At 39.8% G+C, this 15,664-nt stretch overlaps 1 protein-coding gene across 1 annotated transcript; it reads right to left on the bottom strand.

The window, feature by feature from the left end:
• Positions 1-9,894: 9,894 nt before the first annotated feature.
• Positions 9,895-11,337, bottom strand: LOC134678948 (GIGYF family protein Gyf-like). The gene is made up of 2 exons (XM_063537704.1): positions 11,067-11,337; positions 9,895-10,605 (listed from the first exon to the last, which is right to left on the bottom strand). The coding sequence occupies exons 1-2, from the start codon at positions 11,297-11,299 to the stop codon at positions 10,455-10,457; spliced, it is 384 nt and encodes a 127-aa protein (XP_063393774.1). The 5' UTR covers positions 11,300-11,337; the 3' UTR covers positions 9,895-10,454.
• Positions 11,338-15,664: the final 4,327 nt, after the last annotated feature.

Here is a 15,664-nt window from a genome sequence, read left to right as displayed (position 1 = left end):
TAAATGTGGTTTTTGTGACCTGGGCTACAAAGACAAATAAATTGACACTTCATTTATCATAATCAGATCAGTTGTTTCATGTAAAAAATACATAATTACATACGTAGACAGCATTTCCTGCTGTAGTCGCGGTAAATATTAATATGAAATAGACTCTTACGCTACATTATTAGAGAAATGTAAAGTTACATGCCAGTAAGTAGGTACATGCCTAATACAAAATGCCTTATCGAGGTAAATGCCATATCAGTTCACTTAATGCGATACATAATTATATATTTAAGCCTCGATTAGCCTTATACATACATACATCACTGGCTCAGTGACCCAAAGCAAAGAGGATCTTGGCCTCTGACACAAAAGAGCGTCACTCTGCCCTATTCTGCGCCACTTCACGCCAGTTGGGTATTCTTCTAAAAGTGGAATCTTGAGTGGTGCAAGGGTTTCAAGGCTGAGCTGAGAAGACTGGCAGAATTTTCCCTCTGATCCTCCGAAACACAGGTCACCCCTCTGGTCCTTCGAAGCCTCCATAAGGCATCTTGCTAACTCATCGAGGCGACGCCCGCTAGGCCTGCTAACATCTACGGCCTGAGGGTTTCAACGTTTGATGCCAAGCCACGCCAGGCCATAATAGTAAAGGTCTAATTATTGAATTTTAATTTTTTGTCCGACTACGGCAGAATTTGCTATCTATGCGTGCATGTGCATGTGTAGGTACCGTTTGCATGAAACTACTCAACTGATTTTGTTAAATGAAGTGTCAATTTATTCGTCTTTGTAGCCCAGGTCACAAAAACCACATTTAAACCGACTTTGAAAGGAGGAGATTATGCAGTTAAGGAAACAGTATTTTGCTTACTTATCAAGTAAATTATTATTTTTTTAATTATGGTTCCATTCAAAAATGTCGGTTTCATGTATTTTATGTAATGTTCATTCATTTAATACTCGATAATTAGAACTATTCTTTGCATAATATGAGCGCATTAAGGTAGAATTGTTGGCGCGCTTTAGTTTTTTTTCCACAACTTCCACAGTTTTTATCTAAAATGTAAAATTTAAACTGTGATGTATAGTTGAATAACTGGTTTTTTTAATGTTATATGCAACGTTTTATTGACGATTTTAGTTTAGCTATAAAATTGATATACATCTACTTTTTCCATAAAAAGTGGTATTTCTTTGTTTCTAGCTCTTAAACCGTACATTTTTTTTCACAAATAATGTTTAGGTGAATCATACTAAATTTAATAACCTTTCATTATATGTAACACACATGTATGTGTGACTCATAGTATAGCTATAATTTACATTTTACGAAATTCGGCAGTGATTATTTGTATGACGTCATAATTCGTGACTGGGGGACAATAAAGATGGTCTCCCGGCGGTTTTAGAATCCAGGTCATATTTCTAATAACATACTAGAAGCTTATGCGGATTATCCTGAAAATGACCAATTTGGATTTTTTTTACTTTTATGCATTTGTATGGGCAAATATCTACATTTTGATGCATAATTTCCACATATTTGGTCCAATTTTGATTTTATTGATATCAGTGTATGGCTTGAGACGTCATCTTTAATGTTGTAGTACATTGCTTTATCGTCCGACTTTTGGTTTGGTTGTAAAACCCAAACAATCGAATATTTTTTTACGTAATTTTTATTATTTTGTAAATTTCTCTGAAACTGTTGGATATTTTGATACACTTTGTATAAATAAAATATAGATTATTTAATTGGCTTTCATTTAATACCCCACACGTGTATGTGCTATGCATAGTTTGGGTGCAGTATGCAATATTCGCAACGAAGCGGGAGTCATTTTGATGACGTCATTCCGCTGAAGTAGATGGCCGACGCCGCCGTCTCCCGGCAGTTTTGGAGACCCAATGCCATGCCCAACAACATACTAAAAGTTGGTAGCGGTTTCCGGCTCTGAACTATATTCCCATAAGGCATATGACTAGAGTACTTGTTCCAGTAAAAGCGTCTTCTTATCTTTTTAAATATCGTTGTAAATATTAGAAAAAGGACTTATTAAATTAGTAATGAATTTTTTTCTGATGGTCGTTTCCGAAAAACCCCGTGAAGCACTGAACGGCAAGCTCTTATTTGGAAATGTTGAGAAGTTTACTCTGCTAAACCTGGCTATTTTGTATTACTAATACCCTGTACTTTAGGCATATCAAACGATATTTTTCCTACATACCTTTGAGAAAGAGAAAATCAAAGTAAAACGAACTCAATTTTCTCTCCGAAACAAGTGTCAATTTCTACGAAAATCTACTTAATATCGAAGTCATTTTTATACTCAAGCAATCTGCAACGTTTGCTTATACTGTTGGTATACATTAGTGTTTATGAAATTCTACTATAATTTTTTGGCAATTTTTTGAAAACTACTCTATACTACCAATGACGCGCGCTCGCCAGCTCAGTGCCGCGGCAGAGCTTGTACAGGCAGGACGTGTGTCGGTCGGCCCCGCACATTTTCAACGGCGACGACGAGGTTTTTTATCATTGTGTGCGGCGGGCGCCGTGTAAAACGCTATACTGTGTGCGTGTAAACCGCAACGAGAGACTTTGATCCTAACACTGTTTTTATAGTATTATAATTTATAATGGTACAGTCTTCGAGCAACACGGAAGGGAGGCGGCATTCGCACTATTTCCCCTCTGCCGAGGTACAAGATTCGTGCGTCAATTTAATCTAGCGCGGGTAATAAAACTAGTTGCAATTGGATTTTTCACTAGACCGAGTCCAGACGCGCGCGTGAACACTGCTGCACAAAAATGCCTGTTTGCTAGGTTTTTTGCTATAAAAAGAGGTCGGGGACATCAAATTTACAAAAAGAAAGTGTTACATTTCACATGTAATATTTTTTTTTACATATCATACGTTTAATTACATTTAAATACAATTATTATAGTTTAGTCTCAAGTATTTGTTGGATTTATCGATTTTGCTCGCTCAGTACAAATTGCGGATCGGTCGAGCGACAAATCCGACTTCTCATCTCTCAGAATACAATGACATACTTCAACGAAAATGTGTTAGTGTGCGTGTTGTGACACTAGTCACTCGTCCGTACACAAAAAGAGAACGAGGTTTGCAAGATTTGTCTTTGACGTGTGTCATTTTCTATGTATTTGTGTCGTCATTACAGAGGGCCTACCGCGAACCACGTTTGACGTGTTGCCTCCCTGTCACACTTACGTATGAATTTACAAGTGCCATAGAGAGGCATCACGTCGAACGTGGTTCGCGGTAGGGCCTCTGATTGGATTTTGTATGTAAGTGTGTGAGAAGTGCGACTGTGTGCACCTTCCCCCCGCGAAAAATGGCAGAAAGATTTGTACGGTGAGATATCGCTTGGGCCCCTCCCTTCCGACGTGTCGGAAGCCGGTGTTGCTCGAAGGGTACAGTTTAATAAACTAGCGGACAGGATTAAAAATATTTGAAACGACCTGACATTCTATATGTATTTATTTGACTCAAGATAATACTCAGGGTCTGATGATGGAGCCGGAAGGTGGTCACCGGTACCAATCAACCATGCAACTAAACCACTTCGTGTTTGGGCACGTTTGATTCGGCTCAACAAGATCTTTGACTTAAGATAGTACTCAGGGTCTGACGATGGAGCCGGAAGGTGGTCACCAGTACCAGTCAACCATGCAACTAAACCACTTCGTATTTAGGCTCATTTTATTCGTCTCAACAAGATCTTTGACACAAGATAGTACTCAGGGTCTGATGATGGAGCCGGAAGGTGGTCACCGGTACCAATCAACCATGCAACCAAACCACTTCGTGTTTGGGCTCGTTTGATTCGTCTCAACAAGATCTCTGACACAAGATAGTACTCAGGGTCTGATGATGGAGCAGGAAGGTGGTCACCGGTACCAATCAACCATGCAACTAAACCACTTCGTGTTTAGGCTCGTTTTATTCGTCTTAACAAGATCTTTGACACAAAATAGTACTCAGGGTCTGATGATGGAGCCGGAAGGTGGTCGCCGGTACCAATCAACCATGCAACTAAACCACTTCGTGTTTGGGCTCGTTTGATTCGGCTCAACAAGATCTTTGACTTAAGATAGTACTCAGGGTCTGATGATGGAGCCGGAAGGTGGTCACCAGTACCAATCAACCATGCAACTAAACCACTTCGTGTTTAGGCTCGTTTTATTCGTCTCAACAAGATCTTTGACACAAGATAGTACTCAGGGTCTGATGATGGAGCCGGAATGTGGTCACCGGTACTAATCAACCATGCAACTAAACCATTTCGTGTTTGGGCTCGTTTGATTCGTCTCAACAAGATCTTTGACACATGATAGTACTCAGGGTCTGATGATGGAGCTGGAAGGTGGTCACCGGTACCAATAAACCATGCAACTAAACCACTTCGTGTTTAGGCTCGTTTTATTCGTCTCAACAAGATCTTTGACACAAGATAGTACTCAGGGTCTGATGATGGAGCCGGAAGGTGGTCACCGGTACCAATCAACCATGCAACTAAACCATTTCGTGTTTGGGCTCGTTTGATTCGTCTCAACAAGATCTTTGACTTAAGATAGTACTCAGGGTCTGACGATGGAGCCGGAAGGTGGTCACCAGTACCAGTCAACCATGCAACTAAACCACTTCGTATTTAGGCTCATTTTATTCGTCTCAACAAGATCTTTGACACAAGATAGTACTTAGGGTCTGATGATGGAGCCGGAAGGTGGTCACCGGTACCAATCAACCATGCAACCAAACCACTTCGTGTTTGGGCTCGTTTGATTCGTCTCAACAAGATCTCTGACACAAGATAGTACTCAGGGTCTGATGATGGAGCAGGAAGGTGGTCACCGGTACCAATCAACCATGCAACTAAACCACTTCGTGTTTAGGCTCGTTTTATTCGTCTTAACAAGATCTTTGACACAAAATAGTACTCAGGGTCTGATGATGGAGCCGGAAGGTGGTCGCCGGTACCAATCAACCATGCAACTAAACCACTTCGTGTTTGGGCTCGTTTGATTCGGCTCAACAAGATCTTTGACTTAAGATAATACTCAGGGTCTGATGATGGAGCCGGAAGGTGGTCACCAGTACCAATCAACCATGCAACTAAACCACTTCGTGGTTAGGCTCGTTTTATTCGTCTCAACAAGATCTTTGACACAAGATAGTACTCAGGGTCTGATGATGGAGCCGGAATGTGGTCACCGGTACTAATCAACCATGCAACTAAACCATTTCGTGTTTGGGCTCGTTTGATTCGTCTCAACAAGATCTTTGACACAAGATAGTACTCAGGGTCTGATGATGGAGCCGGAAGGTGGTCACCGGTACCAATCAACCATGCAACTAAACCACTTCGTGTTTGGGCTCGTTTGATTCGTCTCAACAAGATCTTTGACACAAGATAGTACTCAGGGTCTGATGATGGAGCCGGAAGGTGGTCACCGGTACCAATCAACCGTGCAACTAAACCACTTCGTGTTTAGGCTCGTTTTATTCGTCTCAACAAGATCTTTGACACATGATAGTACTCAGGGTCTGATGATGGAGCCGGAAGGTGGTCACCGGTACCAATCAACCGTGCAACAAAACCATTTCGTGTTCAGGCTCGTTTTATTCGTCTCAACAAGATCTTTGACACAAGATAGTACTCAGGGTCTGATGATGGAGCCGGAAGGTGGTCACCGATACCAATCAACCATGCAACTAAACCACTTCGTGCTTGGGCTCGTTTGATTAGTCTCAAGGAGATCTTTGATACTGAAGATACACAAGGTTTGATTATGGAGCTGAAAGGTGGCCACGGGTCCCAGTCTATCATGTAACTGAACCACTTAGTGTTTAGACACGTTTTATTCATCTCAACAAGATCTTTGACACAAGATAGTACTCAGGATCTGATGATGGAGCTCGAAGGTGGCGACGGGTACCTGTCTATCATGCAGTGTTGGCATCAATCTGAACTAAATCAATTCGGATTGATCAATCGAATTGACGCGTCAATCCGAATTTATCAATTCGAATTGATTTAATTCTGATTGACGCGTCAATCCGATTGTATCAATTGGAATTAACGCATCAGTCCTCAATTCGGATTAAATCAATTCTCAATCTAGATTAACCTAGGGTCCCTTTCCTTTCCCTAAGATTAGTTTTCAAAGGTGTCCTTTTTAGGGACTTACTTACTGGACTTAAAGTCGATATCTGAAGTTCCCAGAGGTTCGAAAACATGTTCCTGATGTCAGTATTGACTGATGTCCTTTTTAGGGACATTTTTCGAAATTGGCCAATTACGTTCATATTCGTAATCGATGTCGACCATAGGTCCCGAAAAATGTTTCTGACGTCAGTATTGAAGGATGTCGCTTCCATTTCGGGACATTTTTTTAAATTGATCGTTGGCACTTTAAAACGATATCTGAGATTTCCAAAGGTTCCGTAACATGTTTCCGACGGCAATACAGACGGAGTTTCCTTTTTTTCTGGACATTTATGGGACTTTTCTTCCAATTAACCGATTGCGTTCAAAATCAATATCTGAGGTGCCCAAAGCTTTCGAAACATGTTTCTGACGGCAATACCGAGAAATGACCTTTTTTCAGCAGGGTGGCGTAATGCAGGTAGTAAAGTAAGTACGCGGCTAAAGTGTAGAATCTAAATATTGCCGTTGAAACCATATTTTGCACCTCAGATATCGATTTTGAATGCAATCAGTCACTTTCAAAGAATGTCACTAAAATGTCCCAAAACAGGACACCTTTCAATATTGCAGTTGAAAAAATGTTTAGAAACGTCTGTTTACCTCAGATATCGATTTTAACCCTTTGACCGCCGTTGGCATGTATACAAGACAACGATAGAACGATACACTGGCGCCGCTGTCTTGTATACAAGACACAAATTCAACCGCTCGGTAAATGTGAAAAAACATCAATTGTAGCATTTTTTACACTCGTGCTAATGTTTTAGGTCTTTGATTTTTAAAATAATTGCATTCAAAGCAGATAAATAAATCCATTCTTTTATAATAAGGCAATCAAAAAAATTGCTCCAGTTTTCAACGTTTTTCATGTTCCTCGTCGCCGTTGTCTTGTATACAAGACAGCTAGGGATGGGAATGTTAACTCGATATGAGAATATTAGAGATGCAACGGATAGTTGTTTGGCCGGATACCGGACCATCGGCCGAATATCCGGTATCCGGTCGCCGAATATTAGGACAGCGGAGCTGCACCTACATTTCGGTTTTTCAGGTGCGCATTCTGCAGTTTTAACCTGTTTCTAAGTGAACGTTCGCGCGGACACATTTCTAGGTTCGAAATGAGTGCGCGTGCAAGTCAGTGGAATCTCTAAATTGTTTTACAATAATAAACAAGTACGATTATGACCATGACTGTTTCTTAAATCCAATTTTTTTACTCCCAAATCAAGCAATGGTACTGTCCGGTATCCGGCCGGATAATAGGGCACTATCCGGTATCCGGCCGGATATTAAAATACTGGCCTGATAGGCCGGATACCGGATAGTAACCGAATATCCGGCGCATCTCTAGAGAATATTCAAAATAAACATCAAGTGGCCAATCTGGTTTTATTTAAGCATTTGAACACCTGTTAAATGCCAATTGGTGATAACTAGTAACTAGAATACGTTAAACGAGAGAGAGACAGGCATAACTATAGCTGGAGTTCAGGGAACTTGTTCAGCTGTCCATAGTAGAGTCAGATAAGTAAATCTGTCCTTGTGGTCTATTTGCAGAACAAATGATTCATTTTGAGATGATAGTGTAGTGGGGAGTGATACCCTGCAGTGACCGCTTCGCACAAGAATGGTACCTACAGGCGGACGCTCGGACTAGTCAGTGTCGCCTAACTATGAGAATGTTATATGTTTGAAATTGACGAAAAATTATTATGGTAGGGGTGTAATACGGGAACTGACAAGCTCTTCTAAGGAACATGTCGAATGTGAAACATGCATTCCCGTACATTTCTGATCCCCACCCTTTTCCAATATTATTGTTCTTCACTCATTGACAATTCAACCCACGTGTCATTTTCCCCAATGCAGTTCCGGTACATTTATATTATCGACACACGATGCGCGGCTCTAACCTAACGCTTATAAAGTTTACGTACCGACAAGCGCTTACGCCGTTGACCTAGAGACTATTATTACTTAATCCGCGCGGAAACGGTCCTTGTCGGTCTGCACTGCGGGCAGTCCATGCGCGCCGTTGTCATGTATACAAGACTTCTCGTAGAGCCTAGTGCGGTGATATTACGTCATGAATCGATATTGTTTAGTGGTTGTTTTTAATGATAAAGACCTTTATTTTTAACATTGTCGTGTGTAAAAAATATGTAAATTTTTGGCATTCTCGAAATAAATTAAAGTTGGTTAAGAACAAAGCCAAATTGAGAAGATTTTTACCATAAATTGTAAATATCGATATCACAATTTGCAATCCCTAAACTTTTTATTAGTTGTTTACTTAAAATTTACTCTGGCGTGTGAGTGAGCGTCTTTGCGGACTAGGTCCGGCGGCCAAAAGGTTAAACGCAATCGGGTAATTTCTAGAAATGTCTCAAAAAAGGACATCTCTCAATATTTCCCTCGGAAACATGTTTCGGAACCTTTGGTAAACTCAGACACCGCTTTTGAACGCATTTGGTCAGTTTCACAAAAATGGCCTAAATAAAAAGGACATTAGGTAGGTACATACAAAGTAATCGTCAATCTGAATTGACGATTGAGGATTGACCGATCAATTCAAATTAACGATTAGTAATCGTCAATCTTCAATCAGTAGATTTAGAATTAGTTTCGTCAATCCTCAATTCGAATTGATCGGTCAATTCTCAATCGTCAATCGTCAATTCGAATTGATGTTTTGCCAACACTGCTATCATGTAACTGAACCACTTCATGTTTGGGCTCGTTTGATCCGTCTCAACAAGACCTTGGACACAAGTTAGTACTCAGGGTCTGATGATGGAGCTGGACTGTGGCCACGGGTACCATGTCTACCATGTAACTGAACCACTTCGTGTTTGGGCTCGTTTGATTCGTCGCAACAAGATCTTTGACACAAGATACTACTCAGGGTCTGATGATGGAGCTCGAAGGTGGCGACGGGTACCAGTCTATCACATAACTGAACCACTTCGTGTTTGGGCTTCGTGTTTGGTTTATCACCTAGTGTCAAAGATCTTGTTGAGACGAATCAAACGAGCCTAAACACGAAGTGGTTTAGTTGCATGGTTGATTGGTACCGGTGACCACCTTCCAACTCCATCATCAGACTCTGAGTATCACCTAGTGTCAAAGATCTTGTTGAGACTAATCAAACGAGCCTAAACATGAAGTAGTTTAGTTGCATGGTTGATTGGTACCGGTGACCACCTTCCGGCTCCATCATCAGACTCTGAGTATCACCTAGTGTCAAAGATCTTGTTGAGACTAGTCAAACGAGCCTAAATATGAAGTGGTTTAGTTGTATGGTTGATTGGTACCGGTAACCAACTTCCAGCTCCATCATCAGACTCTGAGTATCACCTAGTGTCAAAGATCTTGTTGAGATGAATAAAACGAGCCTAAACACGATGTGGTTTAGTTGTATGATTGATTGGTAATGGTGACCACCTTCCAGCTCCATCATCAGACCCTGAGTACTGTCTTGTGTCAAAGATCTTGTTGAGACGAATCAAACGAGCCCAAACACGAAATTGTTTAGTTACATGAGATACTGGTACCCGTGGCCTCCTTCCAGCTACATCATCAGACCCTGTGTATCTTCAGTGTCAAAGATCTTGTTGAGACGAATCAAACGAGCCCAAACACGAAGTGGTTTAGTTACATGATAGACTGGTACCCGTGGCCACCTTCCAGCTCCATCATCAGACCCTGTGTATCTTCAGTTTCTTGTAACTTGTTTCTTGTAAATAAGCGAGTACCTATAATTTCTTTCGAGTAATATACGTTCATAAGTACGAGTATGGGGCTATTCATAAATTACGTCGTTTCAAATGGGAGGAGGGGGGGGGGGGGGTCTGGACATCGGATGATGGTAGCATGACGTAGGAGGAAACAGAGTCATCCGAAGCATGATTTTTGGATGATTTGAGGGATGGGGGGGTCAAAAATAGATGACGTAATTTATGAACAGCCCCTATGTACATTTGCACTGCATTTAGTATTTTCGTACTTACCAAATAACAGTTTTAGGACTTTATAAGTTAAGTACAGTTAGTGTTGTTATGGTTGATTTCAATATGCTTCGCGAAGGATCAAGAATGTTTAATCCATCATTGTAGTGCGAGTGTGGTAGAAGGGATCGGAATACTGAGCTCGCACGGCCTGCCGCAGCGCGTAAAATACCTAAACTCGCTCAACCCCGAAATGTAATAGCACTCTTAATAATTAACACACTAATATAATTTTACCATTTCCTCTTCAAAAGTATTGTGCAGCGCAAATGGTGGTTTGCCTCTAGGTTGATAAAGTTGGTCTATAGATTTTAACTCTGAAGGTGCTTCAACGGTCCTGTCATAAAGTGCAAGCATTTCTTCTCTGCCATATCTGAAAAGATATTTTAAAAATAGATATGTGGTAACTAATAACTAATAAATTTAAATATTTAACCCTCTTATTCACAAAACTTTACAAGCCACAAATAGTTAACTTTTGTTTTATTATTATTTTTGCAACTACATAAATCAAAATCAGTAATGAAATGACAGACAAAAGAGAAACAATAACTAAAGGTCAGGAAGAGATCGCTTTTTAGCGATAAGGCCACCTGATGTTCATCCTCTTCTTTTATGTATTGTGATCTGTAATGAGGTGTGCAGGTTGGAGCTAAGGTGTATTCGGGTAATACCGAATGTCGGATAATTCCGAAATTCAGATGAAAATCACCCTTCATTCCATCATAATAAGTCTCTTTTCGGAATTATCCGACAGTTTTCGACATTCGGAATTACCCGAGTAAACCTTATTGCAATCCTTGCAGCCTTGCATTAAGTTATATTTAGACTTACCGAAGTTTTGCAAGATGTATTTTTTGCGTAGTATTCGCAGCGCAAAGTGGATTTCCCGGGACTGGCGAGGTAGCCCGGACTGGTGCGCCGCTGCCTGCCCCGGGACTGGCGCCGTTCCCCGAGGCCAGCAGCGCGTTTTGATTGTTGGAGCCCTGAATGCTGGCATTACGTTCTCGTGCCAAATTGCGCAGCCACTCTGGTCCGAACTTGATGGGGTTATTGCGGTCGCCCATTGCCCTGGACGATCACTCAATTCAATGCACGAAAAACTGATAAAAGCTGAAATTAAACATGATTTTAAATTAGTTAGTCTAAAATTAGCAATACTACTAATATCAACTATTAACACTTTGATAATTGTTTAAAAATCCTAATGTATTCATATTACATCAATTATTTGCAGAAGAAAAAATTGCAAAGAAGGTAAACTAAACCTTGAAGGAATCAATACTTGGCTGTCGATAGTTAGTGTATAGCTTCTAAAATAGCTAGCAGCCCTGTTAAGAAATCCAGATAAATTTTATTTCTTTATGAGCTTGCTTGGTGTTTTTTTATAATCTATATGTAAGATATTTATGTGAGCACTTTTCTATGCAAATGCAACAGTTGTTCTCTAATTAAATAAGTTTTTGAAATGTTAGCATGGCAGCTTGTGAACATTGTGTTATTTATAAATATAAAAAAATTCTAGCAATATCTTATGTATAAAAACCGCATCAAAATCGGTTCAGCCAAACGCGAAATAATCGCGGACAAACATACATACAAACATACGGGTCAAACAGAGAACCTCCTTTTTTTTGAAGGCGGTTAAAAATGAAGTTCAATGGAATGGGCAAGAGACCTAAACAAACATCAAATATTAAAGCTATACTGTGGAATGCCATCTAAGTAAGTCCACTTATCACTTATTTATATATTAGCCCCGCTTCACATGGGTAGTACCTTAACAAATTATACCTACACCTAAACCTTCTTCATGAATCACTTTATTCATAGAAAGGGAATGAAAATATGTTCAGTAGTTCTTGAGTTTATCACGACACACACAAACAGACAGACGTGGCAGGGGACTTTGTTTTATAAGGTAGTGGTAGTGATAAAACATTTTCACTAAAAACTTAAGTTCTGGTATTAATTTAAGTTTTGAGTGTATGAATTGTTGATAGGACCATGTTTGTATTTTAGAAGTATACAAATAGTGAAGTAATAAAATAAAGTTGGTTCAGTTACAATTTTTGCTGCATCTATTAAACAAAATTTAAATAATCATTACACTATTACTATTTTGTAATATGTATTTTGTTTCACCCTCGCTTTGCTACATTATATTCGCTATGCTTTAAAGTAAATATGGCCACCGGGAGCAAGCAAAGCAATTGCTACTACTAACATCCTGCTTTTGTACCAATTTTGTGCTAAAAAGACAGATTACATAGTCTAATTGGAGAGATCTAACTGTCATTTTAGTATTTGGGATATAAATAAAAAAAGATATTCAAGGATGAATATTATAAAATTTTTATAAATACTAGATGTTCTAATTTTTTAACTAATAGGTTTCACTAAAAATAATAATCATAACCTGTCTTTAAGTACCTACCTACTTTTATTAGTATTAAACAAAAAAAAAGGATACTTTATTTGTCTTTAATTATATTATCCATAATGTATGACATTAGTATTGACAGTACTCTTTAGTAAATCCATTTGAAAAATTTGTTTGCTAAAGTTAGATCAAGAAGAGTCTGCAGCGATTCTGATAGGGCACACAGTGCAAGTGTTATTTTAACCCGTGTAGCGCCCTACTAATTAGTATAGAAGTTCCATACTATGATAATTATGGGGCGCTCCACGGGTTAAACATGAAACTTCTATGAAATGATGACGTATAAACAACACTTGCACTGCGTGGGCTATCAAAATCGCTGCAAACTTTTCTTGGTCTAACTCTATCATATTCTATAACAAATAAAATAAACCAGAGCATGTCAAGCAATAACTTCCATTGCTATAGTTTTGTTAAAATACCAATTCGCAAACATAAGTTGATTGTAAGTAGTTTAACAACATATCAGATGAAAATTATTAAATCCTAACCCAAAAGGAACAACTTAATTCAAGATAGGTGAATTGTTTTTAAACCAATATGGTTTTGTTTATAACAACATTTCAATACAGCATCTTTTTTATTGAATTGGACATGAATCAAGTTATTCTGTATTGTCATTCCCACTACATTCAGGGAATGTTAATCATGTTTACAGTTAAACAGGATTGAAATTACTTATATCTGTTTACAGCTCATAATGGCCTGAAGATCACAAAGATATTGATGTCACTAGACTATTAATTGAACCGCCTAATATTAACATATAGGTATTCAAAATACATATGAATTCTGAAAATTAGATCTGGAGCTTATTTCTAACACCACTAGTGTCACCTTTTCATTGATGCTGAATTTTTATTAGACCTAAGCAGCAGATAGATATAGAAAAGTAAATACGTTATTAATTTACTCCACATGTACAGCAGCTAACACTTTAACAATTATGATAATATTTTGAACTCCAACCAATTAGTTTTCTATGTGGGTACGTAGTGTGAAATCTTTTAAAGTTGGGGTATATTTGAATCATAATAGTCGTTTTTTGCTGGCAGCACTACAAGTCAAATCAAAACCATAAACCCAAAACAAAGACGTGCTATTGTAGTGTATTTTCAGATAATTTAAGTAACAATACCTATTATACGCCATATAAATAACCGACTAACATTCATACTCAGCTTATTTTTTATACCTGTGTTAAATATATTTTGACAATGCACTATGTGTAGATCACAGGAGGTATAAATTATCATACGTAGGCACCTCGTGTATGTTCATTTCACCAGATTGAAACACATACCTACCTAATCCAAGAGTCAAGGTAGTAGGAAGACACAACGTTAGAGCTGTATACGTATTAATGACACACTGGACCAAATTCGCGATAAGTCAACAAGTTACATCTGATCAGATCAAAATAAGAACGATGCGAAATTAGATCATAATTACCTAAGAGCCCGAGTGATAATCAGACACACGCACAGCAACAGAGCAATATGGCCGCCCAAAATGAAGTGAAGTCACAGAATAAATAATAGTACTACCGTACAGAAAGGAAGCTTCCTACAAAACCGAAGTTTGACAGCGGTTCAGGGTCGAATCATACTATCCCTTTCTAATATATGGCACTATCCCTTTCGGCTATTTAGGGTTGTCAAAATTTAAGTGATTATCTTATCTGTGGTCGTGCACGCAAAAGGAAGTCAAGTGGTGCCAACCCTAAAAATTGCTCGGAGCAATGCTGAGCCGAGCGGAGCCGAGTTAGGCCGAAGTCAGGAGCTTCGCACCCCTGGTGAAGTGAAGAAAGAAGAACGCATGCCGAGTACGAGATGGCGACAATGAAAACTGAAGGAATATCAGTACTACCAACCTTTTTTTACATCATGTTTGATACATCGGTCTTGTGCTATCTGTTGAATGTATTCTTTTTTTAAGGGGCTCTACATATCTGTCCAAAATCGCTTGCTAGTTTTGATTTTGGTTTTGATCACGTTTTGATGGAAAAAAATGATAGGTAGGTTATTGAAATTCCCTATTACTACGGAAAACTCTGCGTATAAAGCCCCTCCTAATAAAGCCTCCAGACTATGTGCGTGAATCGCGGCGCGACGTCGCGGAGCGAACATATCGCGAAGTTGACGTATAGCCCCCTCCAGACTATGCTATGCCTCCTGACTATACGGGCGAAGCCGCGAACGCGAGTGTGGAGTCGATTTTCGCAGACAGCGAAATCGGCTGGGCTTGCAGGATTTGTAGAACCCAAGAGGTGTTGGGTGTTGTAGGACGGCACGTAGTCCGCCACCTCCATACAATCCTAAATGACGCGCACTACGAGGCGGACTACAATGTAGGAGTGTGAAGGGCGGGCTTTGGTCACGCCTTAAGCCCCCTCCAGACTATGCGCGTGAATCGCGGGCGAAGCCGCGAACGCAAGTGTGGCGTCGAGTTCGCAGATTGTTCACGCCTTCGCGCCTTGTTCTCCGTTTTTTGTCGGTATTTCGGCCCGCGTCAAAGGAGACGCGAAGCGCGAACTTGCAAGACTCCACATTACACAATATTTTGGCTCCTCTGTGGCAAGATAAATATGAATTATATTATGATTATATTATATTAAGCAGCTATATTTTACGGTTTTAAGCCCCCTCCAGACTATGCGCGTGAATCGCGGGCGAAGCCGCGAACGCGAGTGTGGAGTCGATTTCGCAGGTCTGCGTTCAGGACTCCACACTCGCGTTCGCGGCTTCGCCCGCGATTCACGCGCATAGTCTGGAGGGGGCTTTACAATAAAATAAAAATGGAAAAACAGCTAAATCACGTATGATGCTATAGATAACTAACAGTTAAACTCGATCAGCTGATGCTTTTCCGCCATATTACCGCAAACGAAACTGCGAAATCGCCGTGAAGTGTGCGAGTGTGTAGTCATACGTCAACTTCGCGATATGTTCGCTCCGCGACGTCGCGCCGCGATTCACGCACATAGTCT

The sequence above is a fragment of the Cydia fagiglandana genome, chromosome Z (assembly GCF_963556715.1).
Source record: "Cydia fagiglandana chromosome Z, ilCydFagi1.1, whole genome shotgun sequence".
NCBI classification, from domain to species: Eukaryota; Metazoa; Arthropoda; class Insecta; order Lepidoptera; family Tortricidae; genus Cydia; species Cydia fagiglandana.
The sequence above is the reverse complement of the archived record's forward strand: the minus strand, read 5'-3'. Positions and strand labels throughout refer to the sequence as shown.